We start from the raw sequence: 14,462 nt of genomic DNA, 5'->3' as shown, positions 1-14,462 counted from the left end.
ATTGAGTATCTCCCAATGATTTTACAAGCACTTGTTGAGTTTGACAACAATATTCATGGAGCAATGCCTCCAATTCTTGGTCCGCAAAATTTTTTGGCTGGCCTGGGCGATCTTTGTCTTCAGTGTCAAAATGTTTAGTGCTTTCTAGCGCATTTTGGCAGAAAAGATGAATTATCTCGTTTGATCCTATCAGTTTCACAATGAACTGGATGACATGTGATTTCAAAAATGCAACTGCATAAACAGTTTGCGCCACACTGAGTAAATATTACAGATTTTATGACAAGTTTAATGTCTTGTTTTGGCGATATTGAGTGGCCAACAAAATAATATGATTTTACAATTTCAGACTCCAGACTTTTTTTCTTGGGGTCTTCTGAAGTTTTTTGAAGATCCGTAAATTCAAAAAACCTCTAAGAAGGAAGTCTAGAGTGGTAAAATCGGATTATCTTGCCGGCCATTACAAAACACCAAAACGAGACAGTAGACATGTCCTAAACTCTACACGGAGAAAACAGATTCGTGATAGCAACCGAATTTGTTGCCAATCGAATGATTCGGTTGCACACATAGAATTTTTCGTTTCTATCAACAGAAAGTCAGTTGATAAAGAAGAATTTAGGTTGCAGCACCCAAACTTTTGTTACTACTTCCAAAATTTTGTAGCCACAACTGTAATATTCGGTCACTAAGGTAGAATCATTCGATTGGCAACAAATTCGGTTGCTATCACGAATCTATCTTCTCTGTGTATTCACAAAGAGAATATGCCAAAGAAGAGCGAAAACTTATCTCCAAAAGCTATCAAATGAACTATAGAAAATAAGCCTGCCTGTATTAGCATTTTAACACATTACTTGTGAATTAAAACTTTTAGCTGGGAAATTACTTTTCACCCTAACAATCTCTATATTTTATGCTAATCATTACTGTTCTTTAATTCATACTCTGGGTAATAAACTTTTAAATAAAATTAATACTCTTAATAAATAACAAAATCATGTAATAAACAAATCATAGCATTAATTAAACGTTGTGCGTATTTAACAAAAGAGTTTTTAACTGAACAAAAATAATATTAGAAAAGGAATAAGAAATAAACAAAAAAAATAAAAAAACACAATAAATTGCAATTAGAAATGTACTGCAATGTGCAGTAAAGCGCAAAATGCTACAAATATTTAATAATATTATTTATTATTTGTTGTTACAGTTGGTTACTACAGCAACAACAAATACAACAAACAGCCGCAAGTATTTTACAATTGTTGTTGCATTGCACAGTTGTGTTGTATTTGTAACAATTTAATAAAAAATTAAAAAAAAAACTAAACTAAACATTAGAAGTATTTTAACGTGTTATTAAGAGTTTAATCGAAACGTTTTTTTCTCATTATTATTAATAATCTTTTTTTGTTATTAAATATTAGTTGTTGTGGTTGTTTAATAGTTACTGCTGTTAGTATAAATTTTAAGCTTAAATGCACAATATTCTAGTTTCAGTAATTGTCAGTTTTATAAACATTTTTTTTATTTTTTTTTTCATTTTTTTGATATTTCAGTTTGCAATTGTACAATTTTTCTAGTTGCGAATTCAAATTGTTTAGTCGTAACTTTATTTGTATGCGAAATCATTTGTTGGTTTGTTTATGTTATGTTAGTTATTTTTTTAGAATTTTATTTAATGTACGTATTTATTATTTGCTATTTTTTTAATATTTAGTTAGTTTTGTTTTTCTTTCTTTTTTTTATGTATTTGCAGTTGGTTAGAATTGACCAGTTTTTATTGCAATTTGTTTGATTATTTTTTCCATTTGAAACTAGTTAAATGGAAAAAATTCATACTACACACATAGTAATTTGTCGTTTTATGACATGCACAATTTCAAGTTTTAATTTGATCTTTTTTAAAACTCTTTTTTTTAATATTTATTTATTATTATTATTTTTTTTAGTTTTTGGTAGTTGTTGTTGTGCCATTGTATTATTTGTAAATAAATATTTAGTTTAATATCGTTTATAAACAATTTCCTGGCTATTTAAATAGATTATAGAAAAAAATAATATTATAAACAAATAAATGTGTGTATTTACAAACAAGAAATGTTTTTTTTATTAATTACCAGTACAAATATTTGTTTTAATATTCGAAAGATTAAATGATATTTTAGCAGGGATTTTCCATAATTTGTCATGATTGCGATAACTTAGTAAAAAAAATAAAAAATTTAATCATTTTGTGAATGATTAATATATACATAAAGGAATGGAACTAAGCTTTCTTTTGATCAAAAAAAAAAATTTAAAAAGAGCCCATTTTGGAAAAAAGTTACATTTTGCAAAAAAAGTAGGAAAGTATGGTCGGTCAATACCCTACACTAAGTAAAAGATCAAAAACATTTTTCTTTTAAAATTTCAATAATTTATATTTTTGAGTGATTTTCGGAAGTGGGCCTATGGGGGCTATGACCAATTATGGACCGATCACCATTAAATTCGGTCGCGTGATTTATGTCTATATGAAAGTTTACTATGTCGAATTTTTAAGCGATTTTTGCACATTAAAGTGATTTTCGGAAGCGGGTCTATATGGGAGCTATGACTAATTATGGACCGATCGTAACAAAATTTGGTGACATGAATTTTGTATATATAAAACTTATTTGGAGCGGAATTTGTGGAGATACATTTATAAATTAAACATTTATGACCGCTAAAGACCAATTTCGGAAGGACATTTGTATGGGGGCTAAGTGAAAGAATGGACGGATTTCAGCCAGTTTCAATAGACTTGGTCCTTGGGCCGAAAAAATAATATGTACCAAATTTGATAGAAATATCTTTAAAATTGCGCACAAGGTTTACATGCACAACCAGCCAGCCAACCAGACGGACGGACGGACATCGTTATAGTTAGACTAATATTTTTGGGCGTTACAAACATCCGCACAAACGCATAATACCCTCCGCACTATGGTGGTGTAGGGGATAAAAAGTCAAAAATTTTATTGGTCAACTCAAAAGGTCTCTTATGAGTCATATTGTCATAATGTCCTAATATATAAGGAATCGGCAGCTCAGGTTAACCGACTCTTAGGCATTCGGTGCAGGTCTCTGCTGGTTGGTTACGATAACACAATAAACGTAGCATTCAGAATAGTATTATTTTAGGTCATTTTTTTTTGCTTGAAAAGCAATAAAAACCATTATGAAATATTAGGACATTATGACAATATGACATGATAAGAGACCTTGTGAATTGACCATATGTATTGAGTTACAAAATATTTATTTTAATAAATATCCCACTCGTATTCCACTAAGCGAACAAAAAGGTCTTCAAGGAGAAGACCTAAAAGGGTCCATTTTGGAAAAAAAAATCAAAGTTTTTGATTTTGCAAAAAAAGTAAAAAATTTTATGTTAATCAACCAAATAGGTCTTCAAGGAAAATATCTAAGCTTTCTTTAAAAAAGGTCCATTTTGAAAATAGAAAAGTCAAAAAAGTTTTTGAAGGATTGAAGAAATAGCTATCTAAACTATTTGCGATATATTTTGCTAAGAACAATAGGCAATAAGTTACATGGATGAGAAAAATGGATGGCCAAAATGTAAAATTTTGACATCAGTTAACTCAGAGAGTTCTTGACCGATCTTGTTCAAAATTGTATCTGAATTACTATCTAATAGGTCTAGCCTTTGTGCATATTTCATATCAGAAGTCATTGATTTGAAAAGTTGGTTCACTTGACATGAAATCTCCGATATAAAACTCGGCACATCCGAATATAACTTTCTTAAAGGTTAAGATAAAAGTTTACCAGTTCAACAAAATTAAATTAAAATGACTTCAAAGTGAAAAGCGTTTTTGAGGCCAACCAGATTCTAAAACGAGCTCATACCAAGATATATAGCCCATTAGCCGCATAAACATTTTTGTTCCGACTCATCCTCCCCCTCATCTAAAGTATTTTCCAGCAGTCATTATAGGAAATACATACACGAAAATATTTATCTGAAGTCCAAGTGCCACAAGCGCCATAGTTCTACTATTTATAAGTGAGGTACAAAGGAATTTACCGAAGGCATCATTAAACCATATTTCTTCAAAATGAGGCTGATCAAACAAACTGTTAATGGTACTCCACATAGCGACATGATAATAGAGTTTTTATGATAAGAAAGGTTTCCGCAATACGGTGACACATGTCTTACAGCCGATCAAACAATAAAATTATTGCAAGAGATATTAACTCGTCGTGTATTCTCTCGTTTCGGTGATGAGGAAATTGGTCCCATATATCGTGTGATTTAAAACCATAGGATTTCTTTTTATGGGGTTATTTGAAAAATCTGTGCCAACAAGATCAATCTAAATTTATGAGAATTTTTAAAGATGTTCATATCAATTTTGAAGCTAAAACCAATATTCTTTGATTTAAACTCAATAATTCTTAAATTGTATTTTGGCTACCAAAATTTTGAAATTTGTAACGAAATAATTAATTATTTTTAACTAAACTGGCCAATATGTATTGGGAGTATGACTTCAAAATGCAGGATTTACAATAGTTGTCGTATCTTTTGCTTCAAAAATGTCGAATTTTGTGCCAACAAAGCTTTATGAGCGGGAAGTTTTGCTTTACTTCTTTAATTTGAAAATAAGTGCCGCTGAAGCACACCGAAGCTTATGATGAAAAAAAAGATCGCCCAGGCCAGCCAAAAAAGTTTGAAGACCAAGATTTGGAGGCATTACTCCATGAAGATTGTTGTTAAACTCAACAAGAGCTTGCAAAATCATTGGGTGCTACCCAAGCAGCAATTTCAAAACTTTTGCGAGCAGCAGAATTCATCTAATACGAATACGAATTGAAGCTAAGAGACCTTGAAAGATGTTTTGCATGTCCGAAATTATGATTGAACGCTATAAAAGCAAATCATTTTATCACCGAGTCGTTACTTGCGATGAAAAATAGATTCACTACAACAACCCGAAGCGTTAGAGATCGTATGTGAAGCCCGGTCAACCAAATATCCATGGTTCTAAGGTAATGATCTGTATTTGGTGGAAGCAAAAGGGTCCTATGTATTATGAGCTGCTGAAATCTGACCAGACCATCACAGGCAACCTGTATAGAACGCAACTGATTCGTTTGAATCGGGCATTGACCGAAAAACGCCCAGAATTTACGATCAAACATGAAACCGTAATATTCCATCAAGTGGTTGGGAAGTTGTATAGTCCGTATCGTGCCCCGTCCGACTACTATTTGTTTCGATCGATGCAGAACGCTCTCTGGGATACTTTTCACTATGGATGTTGGCTTGATTCGTGCTTGACCTCAAAAGATGAGCAGTTTATTTGGCTAGGAATCCATATGTTGCCAGAGACATGGGAAAAGGTCATAGCTAACAATGGCCAATACTTTAAATAAATTTATATTGTACAAATGTTTAAAAATAAAAGCTAAACAATTAATAAAAATCCCGCATTTTTAATTCTCACACCCAATACAATACTAAAATAGACTTTTATATATTTTAAATCTCATTATTTTATGCGCTAAAAAAACTTCTAAAAGCCCTGGCACATGACAGTAAATATTACTGTCATACCGCATTTCTTTCAGTGTACTAATGTACACGAAACAAAATTCCAACTAATTAATTTCTTACTACATACGACAAAATTAAATTGTAACTGATATTTTATTTCGATTGTGTTTAACAAACTCAATAAAATTACAGAATTTCAAATAAAACACACTTGAAAGGAAGAGGGAAAATATACAAAACAAACAAACAGAGACTTACTCATTTACAAAAAGAATTTTGAAAAGCGAAAAATTAAATTCAATTAAAAGTAAACAAGGTGAGATGTTGATTTCGATGTCGATGACGTTGTTCTGTTACTTAAGCTGTTACATGTTCAAAATTTATGTTTGAGTGATTGTGTGTTTGAATGTATTTATTTATTTCTTTATTTATTTGTACATGTATGGTCTCTCTTTGATAGACATTTGTGACATTTTCTTAAGAGTCACTTTTTTGTTTTTGTTTTTCTTAGTTTTTACTTCTTCTTTAATCGTTTAAGCGGCTTAAAGAAACCAAAAATAAAAATCGAAAAACAACAACCAACATTTTTAAGTCAACTTCATTGAAGAATTGAAATCCCCGAAAAAAATTGTAACAAAATTATGGCATGAAATGTTAGTAAATTGTTGGAAATTTATATATTTTTTTTATTACAACAATAACACAAAAAGTATTGATATACAAACCAAGTTAAGTCTAAGGCTTTGCTAAGTAATTGTACAATAAATGCGTAAAAACTCTAAATAAATAAAGTAGCAGTCAGACAAACCGACGGACGGGGTTTTAATTTAGAAAATGTTTGTATGGTACGATTGTTTAAAGTCATTGTACTAATATTAATATCATAATGGAAATAAATGTAAAGCATTAATTACTTCCAATTTCGTTTAAAAAAATTGCTGATAATTTTTACAAGCAATGTTCTGAAACTAGTGCAGCCCAATTATGAATAAAAATTTCCGGGGAGTTTTTTTCCCTTTTCTTATTTTTTTTATATTTTTGTATTTGAATAGGAAAAAGATTTTTTTTTAATTTTTATGTAAAATTATAAATTTTGTTAGACGTTTTTCCACATAATTACTGATTACTCAAATACGGTTAGTCCAATATTATTAAAGTAAACTTAAGAAAATTGAAACTTACATAAACTTTAATCCGTTGATATATTGCCGATTGAAGCTCAGTAGTTTCGGAGTTATAATAACAAGATGAAAAAATATATTTTTTATTTAGATTTACTGCTTTATCGCAAAGCCACATATAATAGGAATAAAATGAGATATCGATCATAAAAATCGATGGATTCTTTTCGAATTTATTCACAATTTAATGAATTCGCTCATTTTCACAAAATTTTAGTTTTTTGTTAGATATACATAAAATTAAGTAGTTAATGTTCTTCTTTTGATTGATTGAACTTTGAAAACATTTTCCCCATGCTATGTACAAATTTTCAAATATATATTGCGTTTCAATCGGCTCAGTAGTTTCGGAGTTATAATAACAAATTGAAGCAAAAAATTTATTTTTTACGTGAAAATAGCAAAATTTTTTGTTTTAAAAAAATCATGAAAAATCGAAATCGGCAGAAATTATTTAGATTTATTACTTTATCGCAAATCCACATGTAGTAGGAACAAAATGAGATATCGATCATAAAAATCGCTGGATTCTTTTCGAATTTATTCACAATTAAGTGAATTCGCTCATTTTCACAAAATTTTAGTTTTTATTTGATATACATAAAATTCAGTAGTTAATGTTCTTCTTTTGATTGATTGAATTTGGAAAACATTTTCCCCATGTCATTTACAAATTTTCACATGTATATTGCATTTTAGTGGGCTCAGTAGTTTCGGAGTTATAATAACAAGATGAAGCAAAAAATTTATTTTTTTATGTAAAAATAGCTAATTTTTTTAATTTAAAAAAATCATGAAAAATCGAAATCGGCAGAAATTGTTTAGATTTGTTGCTTTATCGCAAAGCCACATGTAATAGGAACAAAATGAGATATCGTTCATAAAAATCGAAGGATTCTCTTTAAAATTTATTCACAATTAAGTGAATTCGCTCATTTTCACAAAATTGTAGTTTTTTGATTGATTTACATACAATTGAGTAGTTAATGTTCTTCTTTCGATTGATTGAATTTTGAAAACATTTTCCCCATGTCATTTACAAATTTTCACATATATATTGCATTTCAATGGGCTCAGTAGTTTCGGAGTTATAATAACAAATTGAAGCAAAAAAAATTTTTTTTACGTGAAAATAGCAAATTTTTTTAATTTAAAAAAATCATGATAAATCGAAAACGGCAGAAATTGTTTAGATTTATTGCTTTATCGCAAAGCCACATGTAATAGGAACAAAATTAGATATCGATCATAAAAATCGATGGATTCTTTTCAAATTTATTCACAATTAAGTGAATTCGCTCATTTTCACAAAATTGTAGTTTTTTGTAAACTTGAGTAGTTAATGTTATTCTTTGGCAATATGTACTGCAATCAGAATAGGTGGAATTATTGAGAGAAGAGGCATACTATGATAAGTTGATTACTGTATTCCAAATCCGTATTCATGAGAGAATTTTGTTCCTTTATTTTGGAAGGATATATAGAGCTCCCATAATGGAATAGAAAAAGCATGTCTCTTCACTGATAGTTCCAAATTAGGAAGGAAAGTTGGTGGTGACATATTTATTGAAGAGTTTGCCATTAAATTCCTGCTAGCTCGGGCGTCTCTAAATGAGACAGAGATACATTTGACAATATCACTTCTATGGGTGAGAGGATCCGGGATTCTTGAGGGCAATTATGTTGAGGACGCAATAGCGAGAGAATCCCTGCTAGTTCGGGAATGGCGAGAGTCTATAAAGGAGATGGAGAGACATTTAACAATATCACTTATATGGGTGAGAGGACCCGGGGATCTCGAGAGCAATAATGTTGAGAACGCAATAGTGAGGGAAGGTTCTATGCTACATGGATCTGATATTGATCACTTCTGAGGTATCATCAGAGCTCACTTCTTGGACATCGCTCAATTAGATATGATTAGATACGGTGCACATATTTTGCGATTACATCGTAAACAGTTTATTGGCCTAGTAACGATTATCACCAGGCATTGTAGGATTGGGGTACAAACCAAACGCATCGGACTTCCTTACAATGATTTCTGAAGAAGCTGTCATAATGAGGGGGGGGACTCTATAACTAATATTTTATACGTATCTTGCAGTCGGAACAAAACGTGTGTGTACTTTAAGTCAATCGTTATTCTATAATCTCTCGGATCTGTTTATGACACAGAATTATGACTACTTTGTCTCTTCATCTACCTTATCCTATTAGCCGTTTACCTCTTCTTCAAACTACTCTATTTCCTATATTATATACTTATTTCGTATACTGATTTTATTTAGTGGGATTCGATTAGTTATAAATTATTAAAACTCATAAAGTATAAATGTAAGAAAATTTTAAAATTTTTGGAGATTTTGATATTCTGAACCAAAAACATTGCACAACCTTCAACACAACTCATTTGAGACAGTGTAAAATAAAAAAAAAACAATGACAATGTATTATAAAATCTTATGAATGAAAAGTTACAATTACTCACCAGAAATGTGTATGAGTATCAGTGAACTTGGGATTTCGATTTATTTTTAACCTAATCATTCAGGGTTTTTTTTCAAACAATAATGACTTTTATTTTATTTTCTTAAAAACAAAACATATATTGAAAGTAAATGTAATATTTCCAATCTTTTTATTTTTTTGTTTCTTAAAAATTGTTTGTAACAGTTTAAGTTGAGTTTAACTACTGGTTTCCATTTGAACAATTTTCTCTAAACATTATTTGAAAGTACGGTTTTCATTTATTTCTACAAAAGTGTTTTATTTTCAACTCTTTTATTTCTATTTTTTTCGTTTTTTTCTTCTATATAACGGTCATGTGTTAATGTGTTATCGACTGACGACTGTTGATTGCATGGTTGGTTATATTTCCATTAAGATGACAGGTGAAGTGTGTTGAATTTTACCCCCCTCTAATAATTGCTGTTGTGGTGTTAGTTGAAGTTTCAAATAAATATAATTTTTTTTATATTTTTTTTAACGGAAATTGGATTTTGTTTTATTATGGCTTAGAAAATGAGAGTCGTTTTTTGTGTGTGTGTGTGCGTTTAATTAATAAATACCAGAAAAAATTGGGGTTTTAATTTAAATTATGTTTTCGATTATACAACTTATAATTTGTTTAAGTTTAATTTAATCCTATTAGTTGTCAATATTGATTTGTTTAAGTTCTAATACTTGGAAATACATACATATATCGATGAAAGAAATATTAGGAAATTTATGTTAAGCGTTGTGTTATTGACAGCAGGCTAATTTAGAAAATTTTACACACTTTAACTTAAAAAAATAATTATAAAATTTAAGCGTTTAACTCGAAAAAAACTAACTTACACCAAAATTTTGGAAAAAATTGAATTCAACTCATATTCTAGTAATGTAAGATTATATGTCTGCGGAAAAACGCTGACGCCCGAAATAAAAAATTAACAAAATTGGTGTAGTATCAAAAATTAGGAATCAAAATTACACACTTTTTGATTAAGAACTATTAAATTAGGGCTTGTAATTATAAATCATCACTGAAATCATATTTAAAATATATTAAAAACCAACTTTCGTTTAAAAACATGAATTTTAAGATTTTGTCTACGCCCACTTTCAAAACTTGTCAAAGTGGGCGTGGAAAAAATATGATATTTTTTTTAAGCTTGATCTAAATGAATAGCATCATAATAATTACATGATTTTGTAAATATTAAATGAAATTAAAAAAAATTAAGAAAAACATACCTATTACCTACACTTTCACAAATGCCGAGTAATTTTCGCTATAAAAATAATAAAAATGTACAGATTTTAATTTTTTTCAAGAATATTCCAAGAATTTTATTACTTATTTGTACAAAATTATATGCCAAAAAAAAATAAATATTGTAGTAATTTTATGTGTTTTTGTTAAAAACTTCAGAAACACAATCAGAAAAATCGTTTAAGAATTAATTTTCTACTTTGGAAAGCAGGGAGGAAATCAAAATTTTACAAAATTTTTTATAAGTTCGGGACTAGTAGAGATATTTGGGAACTTAAATAAATTATAAATGTTAAAACAAATTTTCTAAAAATAGCACATAGTCCTATTTGCAAGCAATACAATGATTTGAGGCTATCAGTGCAAAAGTGGTGTAACCCCAAACTATTTATTTAGTGGTATATTCAACTTACACCACTTTATCCACAATACTTTCTTATTTTATGCTCCGTGCAAAAACGATTTTTTCAGCTCCATCTTCTTTTTAATACCAAAATACCCCACTTTTGTATTGACATTGGTAATTTAAGACTGTGGGTTACATCACTTTTGCGCTGATGGCCTCATTTATAAGATTTGACCTAGCCAGTTTACAATATGCAAAGAATACGACTGAATAGTAAAGACATCGACTTTGTACCAGAAACAAATAGTCGACAGCACAATTCTGGGCAATAAGCGGAATTGCAACAGAGGAAAAAGTAACACAAATTAGTAAAAACAATCCATATGATTGGGGCAAGGTTTGACCGATAAAACAATATTAGACAATTATAAATGCAAAATTAAAGAAACAGGAAGAACAGTAGGAGTTCAGAAACAAATGGAATTTTACAGCCGAAATAAGTAAATGAAAGTCTCGTGTAAACACTAATGTCATGAATTCGAGAAATAATTAGATTTTTATATATCAATCATCATTTGATTAAATTTTGAACCTTTTTATAGTTACTATAATTCTAGAACACGATTGACTAGATTGTATAGAACTTAAATCTGTAATAAATCCAGCCATAACTTACAATTAGTGAACAGTTTACTTTTCAATGACTACTTCATACCAACAACATTCATTAGAAGTAGTATGGTAATGACAGACATATAATCTGACATATAAGTACATGTTTACAAAATTCAGAATTAATTCATAATAAAATGATTGCAACAATTGACTGAGATTACAGACCTGTTTCACGATCTCGAAAGAAAAATGATTAGAACAAATTTGTATGAAAACTATTAGAAAGAATTTTAACAACGGGGCGTTTTTCATAAAATTTTTTTCGACTCATTTTTCTTTTGACATCGTGGAACAGGCTTTTTTGTTTTTTTAATCTCTGAGGAAATAAATAAAGATTAATTTGTAATAGATTTACGAGTAATTACTTTTTGAAGTGTCATTTGTAAGCAAACGTTGTAACGACTTCTTTAACTCCCTATTTGCCTCCAATGACATTCACCGTCTTAAAATAATGAGTTAAATTGCCAATGTCTAAGATGTGAGGAGTAATTATATTAGCTTTTTAACACATTACTTTGTAATATAAGTATTTACTGGGAACTAATAGCAGTTTAGAAGAAGTGCGTTGGCGACTTATAAGTCCTATTTTGGGACTCAGCTCATTTTTTTTGTGACTTAGAACTTTTTAACTCTGTTATTTGATTTAAAGTAAATATTGTCACTACAGTTGCTTTTAAAAGTAGTCGAGATGATAATAAATTTCAAAGTATCCAATATTTTTTTTAACAATTTATGATTTAAATTTTTTGGTCATGCTTAATTAACTGTGACAATCATTTTGCAATTTTGTCAAAAAAAAGATGGACGAGAAAAACGAAGTAATTGTAAACGTTATTTACACAGAGTCATTTTACTACGTTTTATATTAAAATCTCAATTTTTATAAAAAGTGAACTTAGCACGTTTGGACACTAAGCTAACAGTATGGATAAATTAACTTATTTTGGAACGTTTTGAACGAACTATTTATTCCCAGGCATTTTTTTAAATAAATTCAAAATTTATTTGTGGGGGAGCTAGTTATTGTGTTATAAATTTTAACTTTAATGAAATTTATATTCCTCTAAATGATTTTTTAGCAGTTTCGTAACTGAAAAACTAAGAATTTATTTTAAATAATCACCATTTTCAACCGAAATGGCAATTAAAGTACTCGTACAAATCAATTAGTTAAGCATAATTTGGGTGTTTTAGCTAATTGAAACAAATTTGTTGGACATTTCCTGAAAATGTTGAAAAATTTTAATTCTGACTGATACAAAAGTTATTTGCAAAAACTGAAATAAAATCAATGGCAAAAAAGAACATTTTTAAGTTTAACCTTGAACTATAAACGATTTTAGCTCAATTCATCAAACAAATCGGTTCCCATATAAAATTAACTTTAAGCGGCAGACTAATTACAATTCAAATTTTTCTAAAAGTCTATATCCTCTGGAATTATTTCTATATTTATTTTGTCCGTCCAACAAATTACTATATCATTACAATGTGATCATCACTAAGGCGCTCAAATCAATGAAATTAAACATAAAACACTTACCACAATCACTGTCACTATCCTCTATTGTACTGGCCTGATCACCACTTATACTACTACCGCCGCCACCACCACCGCCGCCGACGGCATTACCACTTGCCATACCCTGGCCATTTAAATCTCTAGAGTCACGCGTATACATGGAGGCAGGCGGCGACCGCGAACGATCATCATGATCAAGTTCATGTGATACTTGATTACGATACGAATGATGATTTTCCATTTCACGCAAACGTTCACGTTCGTCGCGTTGCAGGGCCGCATAATGAGCAGCGGCTGCAGCATTGAAACCATTGTGAGCGGAAGGAAATCCCATTAAGGCCGTTGGTGGTAAATGAGCCAAAGGATGATGAGGCGGCAGATGGGGATGTGCTGGGGCAGCAGCGGCGGCCGGTGGTGGAGGGGGCAAATGTGGCGGATGTTGTTGTGGTGTTGCAAGCTGGGGCGGAGAGGCTGGTGGTGAAGCGGCCGCTGAGGCAGCCGCTACGGCAGCATGTTGCTGGTGACGTTGTTGCAGTAAATGCTGTTGTTGTGCTATGTAATGCTGCAAAGCGGCATGTTGTTGCTGTTGATTTAGATGCGTTTGAGGTTGTTGTGCATGATTTGATTGATGGGCCGCCAAAATATCCGTAATCATGAAGCGAGAACGCGATACTTGTAAAGCAGATAAAGAATCGCTTGTTACTCTCGAGTTGGGTAAAGCTACAGAAGGATTTGTAGCCGAGGTGGACATTTCTGGAGGCATAGTTGTCATTGGGTAAACAGATTTTTTTTTAATAAAAACTTATTTTAAAATTTTAAAAGATTTTATAAGTAAAAAAATATTGCGTAATCTTTAAGATTTTTTTTTTTTTGGTAATAATATTTGACACTATTTAATTTTAAATCCAGGTTTTTGTATGAAACCACAACACTTGGCACTTGTTTTTTTTTTGTCGGTATTATTTTTTTTTTTATTTTGTGTGTTTATACCGCCGCTGACTTGATAAATCACGTCAATTTGTTTTGTTTATTTTTTAATTTTTTTCTTCATTCACTAATAATTTTGGCGTTTTGTTTTTGTTTCAACTTATTCGTTTATTCATTCATGCGTTTTGTAACATACAGGTAGAAAAATCATAAAATTCACGTCTTGGCTTAAATGCTGTTCGAACGATACTGACTACCAGGTGCTTTAGCCAACTCAAACAAACAATCCAAATGCCTCTTTGCTGAACTAGTGGAAGTTGAAAAAACCAGTAATTTGTGGCGCCAGTTACTTTTATCATTTATATTTCCACATTCATATAAAAACACGCTCACACTGCTACAGATATGGATACACTCAAGTATATATGGATATTTACTGCTAGATTATCTTCCTTCCCTCTCACTCTCTCGTTTAGGGGTTTATAACTGTTATTTAA

General features: G+C 30.4%; 1 protein-coding gene across 1 annotated transcript in view; it reads right to left on the bottom strand.

The window, feature by feature from the left end:
• B-H2 (homeobox protein BarH2) overlaps positions 1-13,898 on the bottom strand; it is a 40,451-nt gene extending 26,553 nt beyond the window's left edge. Inside the window, exon 1 of the mRNA XM_065507548.1 lies at positions 13,060-13,898. Coding sequence (XP_065363620.1) covers positions 13,060-13,810 — 751 coding nt within the window. The 5' untranslated portion in view covers positions 13,811-13,898. The remainder of the gene's footprint in view (positions 1-13,059) is intronic.
• Between the last annotated feature and the right edge of the window lie 564 nt (positions 13,899-14,462).

This window comes from Calliphora vicina, chromosome 4, assembly GCF_958450345.1.
Source record: "Calliphora vicina chromosome 4, idCalVici1.1, whole genome shotgun sequence".
NCBI lineage: Eukaryota > Metazoa > Arthropoda > Insecta > Diptera > Calliphoridae > Calliphora > Calliphora vicina.
The sequence above is the reverse complement of the archived record's forward strand: the minus strand, read 5'-3'. Positions and strand labels throughout refer to the sequence as shown.